At 35.2% G+C, this 20803-nt stretch overlaps 1 protein-coding gene across 3 annotated transcripts in view; it reads right to left on the bottom strand.

Annotated features, from left to right (window-relative positions):
• LOC121317098 (ribosomal protein S6 kinase delta-1-like) overlaps positions 1–20803 on the bottom strand; it is a 79836-nt gene that overhangs the window by 46359 nt on the left and 12674 nt on the right. The window contains exons 4-8 of one of the 3 annotated variants that reach the window (XM_041252697.1): positions 20604–20719; positions 19613–19706; positions 17361–17420; positions 11220–11582; positions 343–467 (exon numbers count right to left, since the gene is read on the bottom strand). In XM_041252697.1, the coding sequence (XP_041108631.1) occupies positions 343–467; positions 11220–11582; positions 17361–17420; positions 19613–19706; positions 20604–20719 (758 nt within the window). The remainder of the gene's footprint in view (positions 1–342; positions 468–11219; positions 11583–17360; positions 17421–19612; positions 19707–20603; positions 20720–20803) is intronic. The other 2 variants (XM_041252698.1, XM_041252699.1) reach the window with 2 other exon arrangements.

The following is a 20803-nucleotide window of genomic DNA, read 5'->3' as shown; positions in this document are numbered from 1 at the left end:
GATTTACTGTCATCATTAGGGATGTAAGTTTTCTGTCATTAAAATAAAATGCTAAAACTGAGTTTCCCCAGTCTCAATACATATAACCTCACAAAAACTTTAAATGAACAATTAGTGTATTTATTTATAAACTTTTTTTTTTTTTTTCCCCCGCTGAAGCAATGTCTGTCCTTTAGGATGGCCAACAGAGTAATTCCTTTTCATCTATTTATGCAGCCTTGGGTATGGAAGCACCTAACAACTGAGCATCTATCATCAACCCTCTATCAAAACTCATTACTGCAAGGAATAGATAAATCAAAAGAAGTGTGTGTTTTATAGCATGAGTTTACAAACACTTACAGTGGTCTCTATTGATCCATTTTCTGTTGAAGCTTTTAGGTACCGATTGGAGATTTGTTCTGCTCGCATTATGTACTCTGATGTTTTCTTCTTCACTGCTTCACGTCGTGTGGGGCTAGGCTCACCTGAAACAACATTGGAAATATCTTGTAGCACAGACTGACTTGTGTTAATAAACCCTAAACTTCACACCAGTATCACATGCTTCCGTTGTTGGACAGGCAGAATTAGAACTCTCCTCAACACACACTATGCCATCCTGCATTACTGAAACTACAGGACAGGTGAAGGACACAGAGTAGAAGGACACAGACACAAAAGGAAATACTTGGGTATAGTGAGTTGATCTTAACAGTGTAGAACCTAAATACAGCCACTGTAATAAATTATAACTAATTGTTTACTTAGTTCTATAGACCATAAAAAAGTGACTCATATCAATTGTTGTTTTTATCTTATGATTTAAAACAGCAGTATTTAAATCTCCAACTTGCTTGGATCAATTTAACAGAACCCATTATCCAGTACAGGCACTATTAATATGCACGGAGAATACATTTACCTGATAAAAACATGTTATTGTATAAATAAAGTATAAGTAAGCATAAATAAAACATATCTTTTCTGTAGGTTATGTCACATTGCTGTTACACCTATCACAGAGTACATCAAAAACACTTTGGTATGACTACATGCAACTCTCAAATATCCAGAACTACTAGAAACCTTAATTAAGAAAAAGGAAGACATTATTCAAAACAATGACAGCATTTTGATCAACCACTGCTCAGACCAACTGAATACACTTCAATGTGGTTACTTCTTGTTGTGTTTTGCACATTAAAAAAAATAAAATAAATAAAAAAAATTAAAACATTTTTTGCCCCATAAAAACAATAAAATAAGAATGCGTCCTTTTTCCCCTTCGGACAACAGAACAAAGTATTTATAAGTGTAAATTGCCAGAAGATGTGTGCATGGATTATCATTTCAATTAGACTTCTAATCATAGACATCACAGCTTGAGGAGGAAGAGAGTCTCCAATTGATTGCCTGCCTCAACTAAGACAACCTTTTTTCTTTTTTTTTTTTTAACGGTTAGCCGGTCACTTCCATCCGCTATGTAGGTCTCAAATGTGCAGTTTTGAAACAACGAAAAGGCCCCAACCTAATGTAATGCCTTCTTTCATGTTATTACTTAACCAGTATCTCTCCCAGTTTTTGCAACACATACACAGAATCTATACAATCCAGATTTATTACGAGAACAATTCTGGAGGTTTTTCCTAATGGCTTATTGCCAGTGAGTATAACTGTTAAAAGGCACTTTTTTCTCACATGAACAATAAAAAGATGTTAATGTGTTTATGCTGTATGTGGGTGAGAAACACAACCAGCAGACACCAAAGACCCTAATTAAGAAGACCTAATATTACATGTAGTGTAAGCAGTAAATGTATGCTTTTATGTCTAGAAAAAACACATTTTCCTTTTTTTTGTTTTTCTAAAGGCTGAATACAAAACCACAAACAATTAATTTTACAAAACAAATATTATAAACATATAGCTCTGAACAACAACAAATAAAGTCCTAATGACAACCTTCTCATGCCCTTCCATTTGCAATGGCGCAGCTGCATCTCATACTGATCTGCATGAATGAAAATGCACAGGCAACAATCCTCCCACTTATTTTATTTTCGTCTCACTTTCCTGTAATTATTCGGTAAACTGCTTGCACAACAATACAGGAAAACATCTGCAAAAACAGGTAATTAATGTGTCAAGCCAAACTAATGCATTTTATATGGAGACCATGCTCTCGTCAACTGTAATTATAACAGATTTTTTTTTTCTTTCTGTAAATGATTATTTGTTGGATGATGCTTGATGTACCATGCAAGTGGTTATTTGTGTATTTAAATGCATTATTTACCGTTGCAAGAGCTTGTTAAACAGAAAAATGTAAGTGGCATTCCTTCAACACATTCTGCTCAGCCATTTGCATGCTTCAGTTCAGAGTGATGATGAAGATTTAATATAAAATGTAGCTCTAATTCACTTAAAAATATCATAAGGACTGTAATAAGCAAATTCCTTTTCAATGTTATAAAAGGAATTAAATTATATTTTAATTTTATTTCGATTCTGAGAAATGCTTATCTTATTTTCATCTTTAAAAACATGAGATAGTTGTAGTCAAATTCCATTTGTCTAGAATATTCTCAATAATATCATTCTACATCAGGGGTTCCCAAACTGCGGTGCGTGAAGCAGTCCCAGGTTGTCTGCAGGCACAACCGCATTCTACTTTTTTTAATATAGGTAAAAGTTTAATATAAGACAAAGGAATGTAATTTAGCAAGTTGTATTGTACTTGCGAGGACGCAGAGGTCGTCGCTGCGACCATTTCATGAAACACGTGGCAAGTGCTGTCGCTCTTTTGTGATCTGCGTTGAGAAAAATCAGTATCTCTGTAATCTATTACGCAACTACATATAATGATAGGTATGAAAAAGACCTCAAACGAGAAGACGATAAATATAAATATATAATTGGTGAAGTAGCTGCTGCTGTTATTGAGGATTGGAATAAGCAAAAAAAAAAAAGAATAGCACATAGTGAAGCTCTTCCTGCTGCTCATCTAAGTAAGCAATCATGAAAATAAGTTTTAAGTTACACAACCTGTTAATACATGCATTATTATTAGTATCTTACACTGTCTCCCAACAGCAATCGGCAATATCAGACTTTGCCCAAATTAAACTGCCGTTTGTACTCCCAGGGTATTGAATGACAGCATCTAACGCAGACATTTTGGCATCTAAGATGGCTTGACTATTAACAGAGTTTTATCTGTGACACGGGCAGCCAGCTAGTTGTATGAGCAGCATGGTATGTCCTAAAACAGGATTTGCGGTCAGTCAAAATCGGCAACGTCGCAGCTCTGCAAAAGGCTCATGAAACCCACACTTTAATCTGCAAGGTGTCTGGGACTGGGTAATAACAGAAACAAAGTTGTAATGTGTGAAAAATGCCTGCTGGAAAACGTTCCGAGACTCTCAAATTCGGTTTTAAATCCTATAAAATACAAGTAACGACAACAACAAATTAACCTGAATAACTGGTCAACAAGCGTTTTGGCTGCACTACTGTTCCAAATAACAGGCCTGAAGAATTAGAAAGTAGTAGAACAAGTAGTCTGACCCAGTCTGCCCACATCGCCTATTAACCATCAAGGTAACTTCAATCTGCCTTTCGCTTTAACCCACAGACCTGTGGAACAACATTCTGGAGAGATTTGACAAAACTAGTAAATCCATTCAAGCACAAAACATCTCTGAAAACATTTCTGGATGAGATTTGTGATCATATTAATGATTTTGAAAATCATGCAATGTAAGCTGCAGTGAAGAAGAAATATAGAGCCGAAGAGTGACGGCAGAGACGACCACTCAGTGCTCTGCAGGATCACGATTGCCCCAGTGTAACTTAAATTTTACTACAGGACAGAAGCAGATTTCGTGTCCATATTTTCCTAAAGATTCTGGTTACTCTTTAAACAGATTGCTTGCACCGATCAAAAGCGTATGTTACTGTGTATAACTTGTTTGGCTTCCTTACCGACTTGTAGAACATGTCAGAATATGACATCAAAGCTGATGCTACACTCTTGCAAACCTATCCTTCAGATCTGGATGAATATTTCCTATTAGAAACGCTCCAGTTTACTAAATTTGTTTCTGGCAAGGACAAGAGAACAGCGTTTGACCACCTTCAAATTATCCTGAATTCTCAAGTGATTTCCGCGATTCCGAATGTCACCCCTGCTTTGCGCTTTTTACCTGTCCTTAATGTGCACTAACTGTTCTGGGACTCATTAAGAATGAACTGTGAGTCACCATGAACCAGGATCACCTAAACAGCTTTGCCATCATGTCCATAAAATGTGATATATTCAGAAAACTGGATTTTAATTACATTATTAGAGACTTTGCACAGATTAAATCAAGAAGATGATTAATTTAAGTCTGATTTAATTACTCTGTGATGTATGTTTACATAGAACAGAGGTGATTAGGAAAGTTTAAGTAACATGCTGTTTAGTTTTCAGATAGATTGTGGTATTGTGTTATTACTTACTAACATTTTAATATTCCTAACATTGTCTTTTAAAGGTTCTTTTCACTTTAATCCAGTTATTAAAAGTTGGGGGTGGGGGGGGTAGGGGGGGTCTGTTCTGGTTCCTTTTCCAGGGGCCCATGATACCAAAATCCAGCTCTGGTCATGTGAGCTTGAAGGCATGCTTCGGTGAGTGGTAACTTAGCTACTGAAGTACAGTCGTCAATTTTACAACTCTAAAAAGTAACTGCCTGCATTTTGAATTTGTCATGGGATTGATTTATTGTTTGAAAATGACAAGGGTGTACTGGCCTGGACCTTCTAAATCTACTCAAAATGAGCCAGTGAAAGTGGTGAGAAAATATAACGATGCATACTTAAAGTCTGGATTTTCCTTTGCCCCAGTGTGTTGTATGCTGTGAAACTTTAGCAAATGAGTGTTTAGAGCTGATATATGCCACCAGCTGGAAAAACTGAGCAATGAGAAGCAGGCACATCCATCACATTAAGAGCACTCCTGGACTGTAAGTTTTATTCATATTTTCTATTTACTACACTTGTTTTTCCTTTTTGAATAGTTGACAGTAGAGTTGTGTCTTTTAGTTAAAGTTTTGGAACCCCTGTTCTACATGATCATGAAACTTTGCCAAAGGTCAGTACTATGTTTAAAAAAATCTCATTGCTTTACAGTGACGTATTTACAGGTAAACAGTATTCCAGAGCACATACAGGTATGTAGGTTTAAAATATGTGCTTCGCCACAACCCACTATATACTGTACTGACATTTTATACAGTATTCATATTTTATAGCCTGGATAGACTACCTGTATGTATAAATCCTTTTGTTTAGCCTAACATCATTACGTTACTAGAATATTGGTGCTACATTTTAAATGCACAGCATATTTTGGCATATCATTATTAAAAAACACATTATATATTTGTTAAAATAAAAAAGGTTGTCTTGTTAACCAAGGTACTAGTGACAAAATATTTCATACTGTTTATTAGATGAACTATGACAGATACACACAAAACCTGACAATTCTTATATGATATGTAAATATAGTCAATAACACCTACTTCCTTTAGGGTGGCCACCCATCCCAATTTCATCTGGACAGTTCAGATTTTGGGCCTTTAAACACTAATTTGTTCCGACTTAGTTGTGGTTTTTCGGACAAAACAGATTTGGCAACATAGCGTGTAGTAGTTGTGACACTTCTTACAAGATTATAGATGGTGCTCAAACATTACCCATTCACACACATCCCTGCCGCAAGAGAAAGTGTTAGGGAATAAAGTCAAAGAATTGATCATTTGTCAGTGTAACCCACTCTTAAGGATGCCACACACCAGACACGATGCTGATTTCCATTTGGCGACAAGATACTTTCGCTGCGACATGACCACACACTCCAGAAGCGACACTGAAGTGATGCAAAAGGTTTGAAAACTGCCAGATTAAACTATAAACATTGCTTTTGACAAAACTATGATCAAGACTGGTATATATTCATCAACATGATGTAGTAATTATGAGTGCCTTCTCTGATGGTATTTCAACATATCTGGCAATAAATCATACAAACCAGGCTTATCCAATGCCTTCGCAATGAACTCCCATACCTTTCAAATCTGTATCTTTATAATTATAATAATCTTTGTCATAAAACTGGGTATTTTACCACTGCATATTTATTGCTAAAGCTACGACGAAGGGTACCTTTTGACCTTCGAAGGTTCAGAACAAGTTACCGAAGGAAGGTTCAAACCTTCGATGGTACTAATTTGCATAATTTAGAGTCACCGTTCCAAGCAGGTTATCAGGCACAGTCACATTTTATTACTACTACAAATAATATAATAATAATAATAATAATAATAATAATAATAACTTTGCTTTTCAAGTGACTTCGGAGATTGGTTGTGCTTCCATGATACATCAACAGTCATCGCAGTTGTTTTTTTTTTTTTATGGTCGTCTGGGCATTTAACAAAAAAATCCCAAACAACAGAGTGATTGAGAGACATTACATTTAATACAGCTTACGCTTTACAACGCTTTGCTGTCGAGATGGCGAATGAAGAAATTAAAGGTTTGCCTCTGGATAACACGAGCTGGAGGGGGAGTTGTGGATGGTGCTATTAACGAAATTAAAATTATTACTGTTAGCATATATTTTGTATTTTCCACAATAGCACTTCTTACACTGTCTTGTACAGTATGTATTCAGTACATTACACTACAACCCCCCACCCCCCAGAGTTTTGGCATACTATACCTTTCTACATACATGGTAGGGGCATAATTAAGATTTGTTACATATAATGATTTAGTAATGGATTTTAATACAATAATTTTTGTTTACGTAATATGCATTATACAAATCAAAAGATCTAATTTTGCATGTGAGTGACATTTAATGTGGGATTTATAGAATTCACACACTGTCAATAGTGAATGCCACCTGATGAACCTTTGAAGGTTTAAAACTACCTTTGAATTCCTGGCTAGCGAACAAGCCTACAAAATTATTTCCTATATCACTCTGGACACTTTACCCTGCTGGACCACAGGCACTGAAGCTGCTCTCTGATTGGTCAATTACGTAGTTGTCGCACGACAAATTCCAAAAAATAGGATTCAATTCTATTTATTTTGCATTGCTCTAGTGTTACCCTGGTGTGAAAAGTAATTATCAAAAGTATAGGTTCTATTCATTTTGTCACAACTCATCTGGCGTGTATCAGTCTTTACACATGGTATTATTAATGAGAGAGAGAGAGAGAGATTAGCTGTTTATTTACTGATAAATCAGACATACCAAAATAACACATACCAGGAAGGCTCAAAAGGTGTGACCTGGTTATAGCTCTGGCAGTTGCAAATTAAAGTCTAATACAGCTAAGCCTATCATATCCGATCCTGTAAGATACGATACCCACTATTCACCAATGGACCTCTTTTTTGCATGTGTCATTTACCCATGCTGATATCAATTGCATGGTACAGATAGGAAATTGATCAATGCCTATTTTATTATGGATGTAAAACAGTAAATTCAGTTCTTAGCAGGACAGAACGGATTCAGTTGCAGATAAAAAATAAATAAATACTGCGTTTGGGAACTGCTGTTTTACATTGCAGTGTAAGAAAGTAGATGGTACTTTGCTTATCAGCAAGGTTCAGTGTAGCGAAGTGGTTTAAAGGTAAAGATGTGTTTTCACTAATATAGGTTTAAACCAGCATTCCAGAAAATGTTATAAAAATTAAAAAAGGACAAAGCTGTTCTCTCTAGCTCATGCCAAGCACAAGGCTGCAATATAATATGGAGGATATGCAGACAAGGAAAGAAATTAAATTCAACGGACAATAGACCTACTGCTTCATTTAATGATGTTGTTAATAAATGAGATACCACTATTAGAAGGCAAGCTGGGCAGCTCCTGACATTTCGAAAAACATGTGGGTCACTTCACCACCAGGGGAAGGTGAAATCTGGGCAAGACAAACGTTGACTGACCAGCTGGAAACAGGACCAAAAAGTGTCTTAATTTCACGGCAGAATCACAGTTAATAAATGTGTGTCTAATGGAAACCGAGCATTAAATAGGTAATTGAACCCTTATTTCTACTATTTTTTTTTGTGGAATGTCACTTGCATATTCATTATTTAAAGCTAAGGTTGCCATCTTCAAGCATGTTATTGTCTGTTTAGTTTACTACAAAAAATCATTTTGAAAAACCATAAAACTATAGACTGCTAGAGCTGCTGACAAGTTATCACTGTCTGGTTGTCTATTGCTTTGTAATCACATCACATATGCCATTCAGATCCACTATTCTGAAGCCCAGTTAGGTTTCTTTAAATGTTTTGTCTATACGAGCGCTCCATACAACTTCAAAATTTGTGATTTTGAGAATTTTACACAAAACACAACACAAAGTTCTCGTGAAGCTGCAGTGTAGATTTCTGGCGTGTGTGTGTCAGCTTTTGCAATGCCTACTGGCAAATGACAAATTAAATACGGAGCTTTCCAATTTCTGCATTGACTCAACTCGCAACCACATTCAAATAACTGCCTCTGAGGAGTTCTGCTGTGTTTTTAGACGTATACTGAATAGTGAAAGGCAGCCAATCATTCACAGCACATGCTCAGCAGGAGTGCTGACATACAATACATATTGAGAGTACTTCAAGATGTACAGGTGCTTGTTAATAAACAGGAACCCTGCTGTCTACCCTTCAACAAACCTGTAATGTTACAGAAACTCAAAGCAGGTAAGAAAGAATAAACACAGTTGCAGCTCCACAGTCCTGCAAGGCAACGTATTATGTATAACACTACTACAAGTGGCTATAAAGAAACAAGGTTATTAGAGGTTAGTCATTTTATACAGAAGATGTGTCAGAAGAGTGTCTTCTATATATAAAAAAGGGCGATTCTGAAAAGCTTTAATCCTGGTCTTCATCACAGTATGGGCTATTTAATTCAACAGACACAGAACTGTGCCATTTTAGGTATTTGTCCTCTCCAGCTTGATCTATTTCAGATAGATAGTAAAACCAAGGTAATTTAATCCCTAACCACCTAGAGTCTCAATACAACCCCCACTACAGCTGCAAATACAATATTGTAGCTATTAGTATTATGACAAAGAAAACACTCATGACCCACATCTATCATATGCACATGCAAAAACATTTTGTGACATACAGTACCAACAGGCAGGGTGTCTCCTCATATCTGCATATTCTGTTACTGTGACTAACTTGTGCTACCTAATCAGGTTTCATCAACACCACAGTTCACATATCTCCCCAAAATACAACTGTTTCATGGCCTTGGGACAAATTCCTCTATTAAATAAAATTGTGCATTATCTACTACAAGGTTACAGACTGGTAAACAGAAAATTGCCAATATTAAAAGCAACTTCTGTAGATACATTTTACTAGTTTCTCTCAGTATTGCTATAGTTATGGACAGACTTGCTCCTTTCAATGTTTTAAAAATCACAGTAAAATATGTATTCTAAAAGCTGAGTGATTTATTTCAGTATTTTGTGAGCCCCTAAAAAAAAGTGTAAACAAGGAAAAAGTCTAGTTATAAACAGGAAATCTGTATTTTTGTGAATGAAAACAAAGCCCTGTGTCACAACAAAGTGCATTCAAAACAACAGTGGCCATTTTAATGTCAAGAGAAGCCATTTTGAATAAGAGGATGTCAAATATCCCATGGGTGTACATTAAAGTTACATGATTACAACACTGTGAATAGTACCAGAGATGTTTTCCCCAGAAAATCAATTTCGTGGATACACAGGAGTGAACCAGGATGCTTAATTAAATACATTACTTGCCATTTACACAGTAAACAACGTGAATGTAACAATACTGGGTCTAGAGCATCTGTAACACATTGAGGGGTAGATGTACTAAAGCGTTCCGCCTATTGTAATAGTCGCAAATGAGCTGGAAATCTAGAGTGAAATGCACTAAGCATGCGCAATGCTGTTAGCGGCTTTTTAGGAAATGCTTTGTGACAGCAGTTTTTCTTTGCGGTTCAACCAGATGAATATGTAATTATGGACGTTCCTGCAAAAATTAGCAAAAAGGGGGTGGAGACAATGCAAATGAGGACTCTCAAACATTATAATGAGATGTACTAAAGCTGCTGACAACTGCGACACTTACAATTGCATCAATCTATTAAGAACGCATGTTTTAAACAATCGCAATTGTTGCTGGCATTTCCCAGTCCACTTTTTCTCACGTGTTGCCAGTGTTCAATGCATTTTTGAGGCAAACACCCAACTACCTAATTTTCACTAAAGTCAGGGTGTACTTAAGCCTTGAAAATAAATTTCTATGGCATTTCTGGTTTCCCCAACGTGTTAGGAACACATGTGCCACTAACCCCTCCAGCTGAGTATTTTATAAGACCATGATCTATTGTGTGTTAATTGTCTAGGCTACTAAGTAGGCCAAGTTAAAAATAATAACTAAAACATTTCAAAAAATATATAATAAAATGCTACAATGATTTAGTTTCAATTTAAAATAATCTTTTATTTTGCATGATTTATTTTGTGTTACCAATAGGCTAAAGTAAAAAGAAAGTGTGCTAGGTATTCATTTGATTTTACTACTGTACAGTATACTGTATTGTCCTACTGTACAAATTTATATTTTTACATAATGTAACGTGTAGCCTACCCAAAAGACGTTAGTGTTATTTCAGTGCAACGATTTACTTTTAAAATGCATTGAGCACTATAAATGTATGTGTGTGCTATTTTATTGTATTGCATATGCCGGTTTAGCAAGGGGTTATGAAAAGCTTTTTGTGGGTGAAGGTGACAGTATTAAAATAGGTAAAATGAAGACAAAACAGAATGCATTGTACAGATGATGTTTACATTTAACAAAAACAATGTTATTTTGATTCTTGCACCCTTGCATGTATAGACGTTATCCTTCAGGCACCCTCTGCTGCAGCAAAACACAACTCAACTGCCCCTATTTGATTTGAAAAAATGTTGCACAACTCTTGCTACAGATCTGGCTAAGATGACGCAAATAATATTTAAATTAGTGTATTGCGGCTCTCTTCATTAACATATTTCTTCTTATTACATACGACAAAATGTGCACTTTGCGAAATGTCGTAACGAAAATGCAAACTGCGGTATGTTTGCACTACGACTGGCCCATCTTAGTACATTACCCCTTAAAGTTTTAATACCTTGAACTCCTTGGAGAAGCAGATCCACTCCACTTCTGTAGAAAGAGAAGGCCCCCTCATAGTCTTGTTCAGCTTCTTTCTGCAGAGCCAGCTTTATCAGCTCGTCCGCCTTATCTAGGTAGTCTTTCTTCCCCGTTTTGGTCTTCAGGCTGCTAGTGAAGAGTGCCCCCCTGCTGCCTGCCTCTGCACCGTTTCTGCTCATCTCCGGATCATAGCTGACAGACTCCTTTCCTGCAGGTTCGGGAGACGGGCCACCCAGCAGCTTGTTTGGAGAGTCCCTAGCTGAGGCCATTCCATCATCAAGCTCAGCAACAGAGTCTGTGTCCACTAGCAAAGATATCAGATCACCGTCACTCGAGAGGCCTGGAAAATTACATTACATTAGATTTCTGTTCCTGTGTTCTTTTGAACCATTTGTGACAAGCATGCATACCACTATGTGGTTATGTGTGAAATCTTAAGAAGCATATTTCCATAATGATTGGCTGAACGGTGAACTCTAGCTGGTCGGGCTGCATGACAGTGGTTCGCAGGACTGAAGCATGTTGAGAAAAATTAATTGAAGTATGAACCAGCCTTTACTATATACTGTCCGTGTTAAAAATAAATATTTAGTTGGAACATCTTGCATATGGTAAATTTCATTTTAAAACAAGGCACTAATTAGAAAATTGATTTTAGGGTCTTGTTTATTACTTATTTAATCTCCAACGCCTTTAGAGAGGGGTCGTAACATAAATACATTACTGAAACAGTAACAGCGAGGGTGACCAAACAGAAAGCTTCCCAAGCCAAGAACACAAGAAGTGAAACGGATAAGTGAAAAATACGTGCATTTTTGTAACAGTGTGACAACACTGATGACAGTAAGAGCACTCATTTAAACATATTTTAAAAATCTTGATATATGGTTTGTTTCAACGCATTTGTAATCGATTGAGAACTGTTTTTGAGAATGAAGATACAACAGACAAAAAGCAATGAAAAAATGCTGCTTCTAAAATCTTGTACAAAATCTTTTTTTTTATTTTTAATCACTGCACCAAATTGATTCATCTTGGATTATATCAGTAAAGTACTGTTCTTAGTCAGCTCATTTGGTTAAATATGCACTTTTTTTTCTTTTTTGGTATCCCTCTCACTTTTTTTTTTTTTTTTTTTTTTTACTCTGGGTTAATGTGTACAGCATGGTTCACTGCTGTGAAAGAGAGCTACTTACTGATTTTTCCCAGAATCCTGCTGGAAAACGCTGCTGTAATACTGCCGTTTCACCTCTTAATACTTGCATAATCTATTCAATACATATTGTGAATAACGTGAGAACTAAAGGGCACAAAATGTCAGATATCTGCATTACAGCAATCAGATCATAAAAATAGCTGTAGACATTTGTGTTTAGTAGGATCATTTAGTGCACAGCAGGGTATGCAAAATTACAGGAAGGGGCAGATCACTAGATGGCACTAGGGGTAGAATGACTGCTAATTTGACAATTGATTCGGTAAAAACAGTTGAAGAGGTTGACTAGCTGCCACTTAAAAATAAATAAATAAATAAATAAATAATGTTATTTCATACTGCCTGGTGCTCTGTGATTATAGTGTTTTTCCTGATTGTGCACTATATTTTAACACTGTTTGGAAGTTAAAAAAAAAAACAAAAACTATTTATTCATATTCTGAAATGTCATTTATATGTTAATGGATTGCAACCACAACTGCACTTTCATCCATCTGAAAGTGCAAGCTCCACAATCATGAGACATGCGATTAGTCAACTACCAGTTTCTGAGATTGACTGACATGTTCTATTCGACTAACTGACCTGTCGACTGATCGGTGCTACCCTTGATGGCACCAACTGTTATTCCTATTCATTAGAAGAAGAACAGTTCCGATTTAAGCTTAAAACCACAAAGGTCAGAACATTCCTTACTTAAAAATGACAATTAACTTTACTTCAATGGTGCAGCATTAAGCCACATGAGTCAGTAAATGCCATACCAACCATAACTGAGCTGCATCCAGGTGATGGGCAGGGTAGAATTCAGTGACAAGGGCAGCAGTAAAAATGGCAGAGGAAAGAAAATTAATTTTAAAACCTTAGCAACACCTTTAACAATGAAAGGACCTACTGAACCCCTGACTATGATATATTCTGCCAGAGACCTACTTCATAATTATACCAATATATGTAATTTTCTTCTGTGGCTTTAAGCTTAAACCATAACTATATTTAACAAAGTTTTTTGTAATTCATTATCTGAGTTTTGTAAATATTAGTAGTACCAGTATTTGTGATGTAAGCGAGATGTTAATGGTTGAAACATGGAAACACAGTTGAAACCATAACTTATAGCAGCACTATTGAGCTGCTATAATAGACACTTATATGATCTAGCCTATGTTACACATGTCTATGCCAGGCAGCTAGAACTCTACAATCCAAAACAAGTATTGCTGTTCAAAAGCTGTATTCGTTATCCAAACTCTTTGAATAACAATAGTGTCTAAGGGTTAAAGAAATGCAAACTTTTTTGTTGAAGATTGAGAGAAATGCTTCAACAAGCAACCTGTCTCTGGTCAAAATTACCTCTGCTAAAATTATATTCTTGCACAGGGCAAGTACTACAAGACAAAGGCAGAGGCCTGTGAGGAAAATCACCTCAGGAAGTTACTGTGACTTTCTCTATAATCTGAGTGGGCACTGACTATCCCTATGGTACACAGGTTTATTTTTCACATCTCCCTACAGGAAAGTATGCATTAAGGGCAAGCATGCTGGCTGTTTCTGAAAACCCTGCCTGACAGTGGCTGACATTCAAATCCACCTTCCCCTGAATGTGCCAGCAATGTAAAATAAGTTGTTTGACCAGATGATATACTGAAGTATCTTTGCTAATGGAGAACTGTATGCTAAACAGCAGCAGTAACCTTGATGGCACTGACAGAGAAAGAGGTACACAAAAACGTTCTATAATAGAAAGATCAAGATAATCTATTTAGATAGCCGCTTGAGACACTGTGGGAGGGATAAACTAAATTATCATCAACTACGATGTCACAAAACAAGACTGAAATCCGTTATTCAACAGATTTTAATATTAAGGGAAATAAGCACCTTGAAAAGAAAACAGTTTAAAGAGATGTTGCAGACAGTAACCATCAAGAGATCAAACAAAAATGTACTGATATATAGGTTTACAGCCTTTTAACCTCATTCTTAGGGACAGTACAATTAGCAGCACCATCTTTTTGGGTTGGTTTGTACAAACATTTATGTATGTTTTTATGAGTCAGTTTATCTTTTATAGTATGCAGCTTATCATACTCGGGTCTTGTCTGTACTTGTCTGAATGAGTCTGAATGTGGGAGTGCAGTGCATTAAATGTGTTGCTGGCCTTTCCTATGGGTCAGAGCTCAGCAAAAAAAAAGCAGACATTAAAAACCAAACCACACAACCCATACTGCATCACACCTATCCTGTAAATATCATTGAATACATTCATAAATGCAATAAAAGCAATACCGAGCTCAAAGTAACAACAATAACTCACAAAATATCCTGGTATTTTTAAATATATTTTAATGATCCGTCTGCAATGTAAAGACTGGTTATAACAGTTTCTAAAAAAAAAAAAAATAAATAAAAACTGGCTAAGGACTGCCAAGGACAACAGTACATTAAATATTACGCTACTCCTGGCAGTCACAATTCAGGAAACTCATTTTTGGGTAACACACAAAACAAATGGTCCACACAATCATTGGTAGTAAATTGATCATATTTAGGGTACCGCTGACCTTATGAGTAGTCTGAGTGTGGTTACCAGGCAACAAATTCAGCACTATGGCTTATATTGCTTTCCTAAAAAAAGGAGAACATTTTGGGGTGCCATTCAGCCCATCAATGCTTGTCCTATCAGACTGTACTAAAGGAATTTTGTGTTACCACAATCTTCCCAGTACAATAAATTTACGTGGAGTATTTTTTATTTCAAAAGCAATTTTTGATTAAGTTTTCGTTATAAATATTTATTTTTTACGGAGGTTTACATCAAAGCACAACTGAAGTCGTCCGTTTTACCACCAAATAATAAGAAAATTTTTTGAATTTGAATTTTGATTTAAAATTCGATACGATGCTATATATAGATATATGATATATATATATATATTATATATATATATATATATATATATATAATGTGTACATATGTGTGTATTATATATATATATATATATATATATATATCCTGAACGAAAACAGTTAACAGTACAGGGATCAAATTAAGTTTTATATACTTTTTGGAAACACCTGAACATTTACAGTATATACAGCAACAGTACACATTTAAAGAGGGATACTGAATCACTGACTTCACTTAATAAACACCTCCCCCCTAATATTTTGGAATAAGCCCTAAAAGAAGTAGCTCACTGCTAGTATATTATTGTAAACATCCTTTTACTAGCATACTATTAATATCAGCTATGTTTACCTTGTGCATTTAAATTACTAAATTCAAAGGGAACATTTATACAATGTATGTTTTTCAACCACAGAGCAGGATTTAGAAAAGTATTTTTGGAAGCTAGATTTCTGAGGTAGTTTTAAAAATGACCACTTTGTGGTGTGAAACTGACATTTCAGCACCCAGTGCAACTGTGGAATGATAAATATATAATACAAAATTAGAGGGGACATAAATTATACCCCTCAAAACTGCAGCACAAGGAATTTTTTCAGAAGACCCAGTGTCTAAAAAGGGAGATATCTGAATAGCTCGTAAGCATGGTAAATAATGATCTGAGCAGAAACAATACACAGAATAATTGCAATACACTGTAAACTACACAACAGTCACACTGTTTGTTTGTGGAATCTTATTTCAAATTTCTTTAAAAAACTGCTACAAAAGAAGCAGTGGATTTGCAGCATTTACCAGGAACTCGGTTATTTAATCAAATTCTCTTTATTTCCAATTCTCTTTTGTTCTTTGTCTTTCTTGTATTTGTATCCTTATTCTACTGATGAAAAGATTATGTAGAAGATGCACAAGCTGTCTAGGACAGGTGTATTAGGAATTAATCAACCTTGAGAAACAGGAACTGGATTTGCAGGGCAGCAGCATTCATTCCATTATTTATTTATTTATTTTTTATAATCTGGATCTTTCTGTGTAAACAATTTCCTATTTACTGCCCAGAACTTTGACAGGATTGTGTTTTTTTTTTCTTTGTTTGTGTAAAGGTTTTACCAGTTGAGCACCCATTAAGATAAAAAGCTTTTTTCTGCAACAGGAAAAGCAACAGCCGATCACGGCGGCACTTTCTATCAAAAATGATGTTAATGTTCTCAAGTTCTATAATTATACTTTTATACACAGTACCAGGGCCAACATCATACAAACCCATGCCATAAATGTATTACCGCACATGTTATTAATCAGAGGTAAGGTACTTCACAAACGTAATTTAATAAATATATTAGGTTAGTATATAAAAAACAAATACATTTTAAAAACAAATGTACTGTTGGGCTATATTTTCTTCATACAATGTACAAAAAGGTGCTGGAAATTATCTTCATTCCTCAGAGGATGCTACACTATACAGTGTACACTTAGTTTTTAAAAATACAGATTTGGTTTGTAATTCATTTTTAATTATCCTTTTGTACACAAATAAAAATAAACATTTACAAAGCCCTTCTTAACAGACTACATACTAGCATAGAAAATGAGTCTTCTTGTCATTACAACACTACCACTTTCCTTAGGAACCACATCAATAACAACATGAATAATAATGCATACACTCAGCCCTCTGATTCCCATGCTAACAGCCTAGTGCACTTTTCTTGTAATGTTTAGTGTTCTACGTGTCTAACATTCGACAACAACACGAATTTAGAATACAGGTATGTGTCTTACCTGTAACATGTCTACTAGCATGCTTAGAAACGATACAACATCCTAGATATAATAAACATTAAAATAACTGGTATAATTATAAATATAATTTGAAGCTCTGTTTATTTTTTTGACAATTAGCAATGTATTATGTTACTTTTTAAAAATAATAAATATTTCTGTAGTACTGTACGGTCAAGACATTCAATTTATGTAATGGAACTTACCTCCATATTCTGATTGACTGGTAAATGTCAAATCATCAATGCCACTTAAATCTTTCTGAACTAAAACAAAAAAAAAAAATAGATCAATGCTATATTCAAATATATCATTTGCATCAAAAAACAAATAGTTAAAAATAATTGCAAATACTGTACATTTAATCTTAGCCACACATACTATTGAAAATGTTAAATGAATTAATTAAAAATGGACATAATATTATGTATAACAATGCATAGGCATGTGTAGTCAGTATTTCATAATAGATCATTTAATCATCATAAAACCACTGTTGTTTACCATATTCAGATTTACAATGGAATTTAAATAAAATACATTAATATATATATATATATATATATATATATATATATATATATATATATATATATATATATATTTTTTTTTTTTTTTTTTTTTTTTTTTTTTAATGCTTAATTTATTCAAATGTGTATTGCATTAATCTTCCTAGCATACATTTAGTAATGCATGAAACCTATAAAATAGAAAAACGTACAAATCACCAAACAGCTAAACTGCAGGAAGCAGGAAAATTAACAAATATTTGCAAAATATTCTCCTATACAATGCTTTAATGACTACATGTTACAAAGTGACAATTGTTTTGGCGACTGTAAATGTGTTAATTATGCCTATTTAGCAAATTAAGTACCTGATCACTTAAAATTGAGTTTGATGCCCTGTATTTATATTGCAAGTGGCTATGTTAATTAAAAAGATTGCATCTAATGTTAAAATGATTAAAATGATAAAATAAAAAAGAAACTATTAGAATTAAAGAAACGTTATTTAAAACAATGACCCAAATTGCAACATTCTAGTGCAGTTTTCATTGGGTAAAATACATTTCATTTTTAGAAAACATAGTTTTACATACAGTCATGTCTAATATCTGCCCATGAGTTTAAGAAGACATTACAAAGGTCTGGCAATACTGCCATCAAGTGGTGACAGCAGGGATTAGAAAATAAATAAATAAATTTTACACAATAGACTATTATTACACAGAGTATTGGTTGTTATCTGTACCATACTAAAAAGTCATTTTCTTGTTTCTCTGATACTCTCCAAACTAATAAAAGAGAGACAGCTCTGTTTGTTGGGGTTTTTTTTGTTTGTTTTGTTTAACTTTAATACGTCTAGCTAGGGCTAAAACAACCGATTCTTGTGATATCAATGGGGATTTGTTGTCTTAATTATTTATTATACTGAAAGATCCTTAGCGATAATCATCATAAAGGCAAAACTTATGATGTGACCGCTACCAAGATGTTTTGCTCTTCTCTCTTCCTGTAGATAACTGACTTGTCCATAAAGACTCGCTGGGTGGAGTTGTTAAGTGCATTAATTCAAATTCATATCATTAACTATAAAACTACATATTTATGTAGTTATAAATTCAACTGGGCACTGAAATGACTTTTTCATTAACAATATATCAGCCTTCACAGTACTTAATTTCCTATATGCTGCATGAAATGTAATCAAAATAAAACCATTGCCGTCTTCCATACAACTATATTGCTTTGTACAGTTGCAACTTAATAAACTTGTGTAGTTTGAAACAGTTTTTGAAATAAGATATTTAATCGCCTGCCTTGTCACACTTGGTGTAATTCTGCATGAAACTGTTCCCTAGCAACCAGGGGGGTGGGTGGAGCCTTCGCCTCAAAACATATAAAACACTGAAGCAAGAGAGTAGAGTCTGGACAGTCAGTGTACATAAAAAAGGGAGGACCAAGACAGGTGAGATGTATGTAATTGTTTAACTACTTGTAACCTCTTTAAAGAGTTACTGTCAACCACAGAAACTGTATTACATTGTGATATATAACAACATTGCTGTCACCTGATACAAGGTAATAATGGAACTCTGTAGTCAATAAAGCATGATTTGAACAAGGGGTTCCATTATTACTGAGGAACAAGCCACAATAATGCCATTACAGTCCAATGAAAAAGTTTTTGAGTGTCCATGTAAAGTGTTTCATAAGTAAGCAATGGTTTTAGAAAATAACTAGTGTCATCGCAGTCATGCTTTATTTGCCGTTCCATTATTGAGAAATAATAGAATGATTGACCCATATAGAAAACAATGGGAGAGCAGTGTCTGGTTGTTGTACAATATCTGATTAATAATCTTGTGTAAATGTTAATTTACTGTTCAACTATAGGTTTCAATCTTGGAATGCAATAAAAGGAAGAGCAGACTACTTCTATAATGCTAACAAACCTTCTGAACTGCAGTCTGATAAACTGTCTGCAACAAAGTCAAAAAAGGGCTCAGCAGGGCCAATCAACTCCGAGCCATCATGAACCTCTCCACCCTGAAACGCAAAGATCAGACACATTAGCACGTAACACTAACCACAATCAGCAGCTACTAATGGTGCAAGTTCCTGAGGATTCACAAGAGGACTAAGTGTGAGCTTGGCAGTGTTTAAAAGAAACATTACTTAATTTAATTACAAACCCAAAGTTGTGATGGCTATGGGTTGCACACCCAGAGATTAATCAAGTAAAACACAAAAACATTTCAAGTAAGTGCTTCTAAAGTTTTAAAATGATCATCATCTCTGTGTCTCAACAAGCAAATACTTGCTTTACATAGCTTACATGGTGCTGGAAATGTTGCTACTCACTGTGTCTTTGATCTGCTTCTATATGCTTCCGGTGGGTTTACACTGACGGTACTGTCCTCACCAGAACTGGACAGGCAGTCAGCCCAAGAGAACTCTCTGCTTTGGTTTGTGACAATATACTAAACTTGGCTACAACCCAAGCATTACATTTTTAGGACCTCGTGGGGCTTAAGCAACAGAGAAAATGGGGTTGTAACAATTTAGGGGCTGTATTAAAGTATGCACTTGTGTTTGGGGATGGCTTATACACTAGTTATAGGCATTGGCTTGTATGCCGGACTATTTTAGAATTGCAGAGCAAGTAAAAAGTGGAAATCTACTTAGAAATCCAAGTACAATCTTTAATGTGGTCATTTATCCAAGTGGTCTGTCATATATAAAAAATGCTGATTTAAAATAACATCTTGGCCCCCACAGCTTGCATTTGTACTTGTCTTCAGCTCTGGGGGCTATTATACACAAATACAGGCGCACAAGCTTATACATGCATCCAAAATAACAGAATTTTCTCTGAACCCCGCCCCCACCCCACCCCCACACACACACACACACACAGTCTTGTAGATCAATATTGTTGTGTACCTTGAAAAAGTCTTCAAATTGCTTGCTGTTAAAGAGAGCAGGGATGTTGGCAGAGAATTGGAGCAGATCTTCAGAGCACTGTCGCCTCTCCTCAATCGCAGTCTCATCAAAGCGGCCTGAAGCGGCACAACACAGCCTTGAATTTAAAAGCACTGAAGCCTTTGTGTTTATCATTTGCCATCTGAACTAGATTCTACAAC

Source organism: Polyodon spathula, chromosome 6 (genome assembly GCF_017654505.1).
Source record: "Polyodon spathula isolate WHYD16114869_AA chromosome 6, ASM1765450v1, whole genome shotgun sequence".
In the NCBI taxonomy this organism is placed as follows: Eukaryota; Metazoa; Chordata; class Actinopteri; order Acipenseriformes; family Polyodontidae; genus Polyodon; species Polyodon spathula.
Note: the sequence above shows the minus strand (reverse complement) of the source record. Positions and strands in the feature narration are given on the sequence as shown.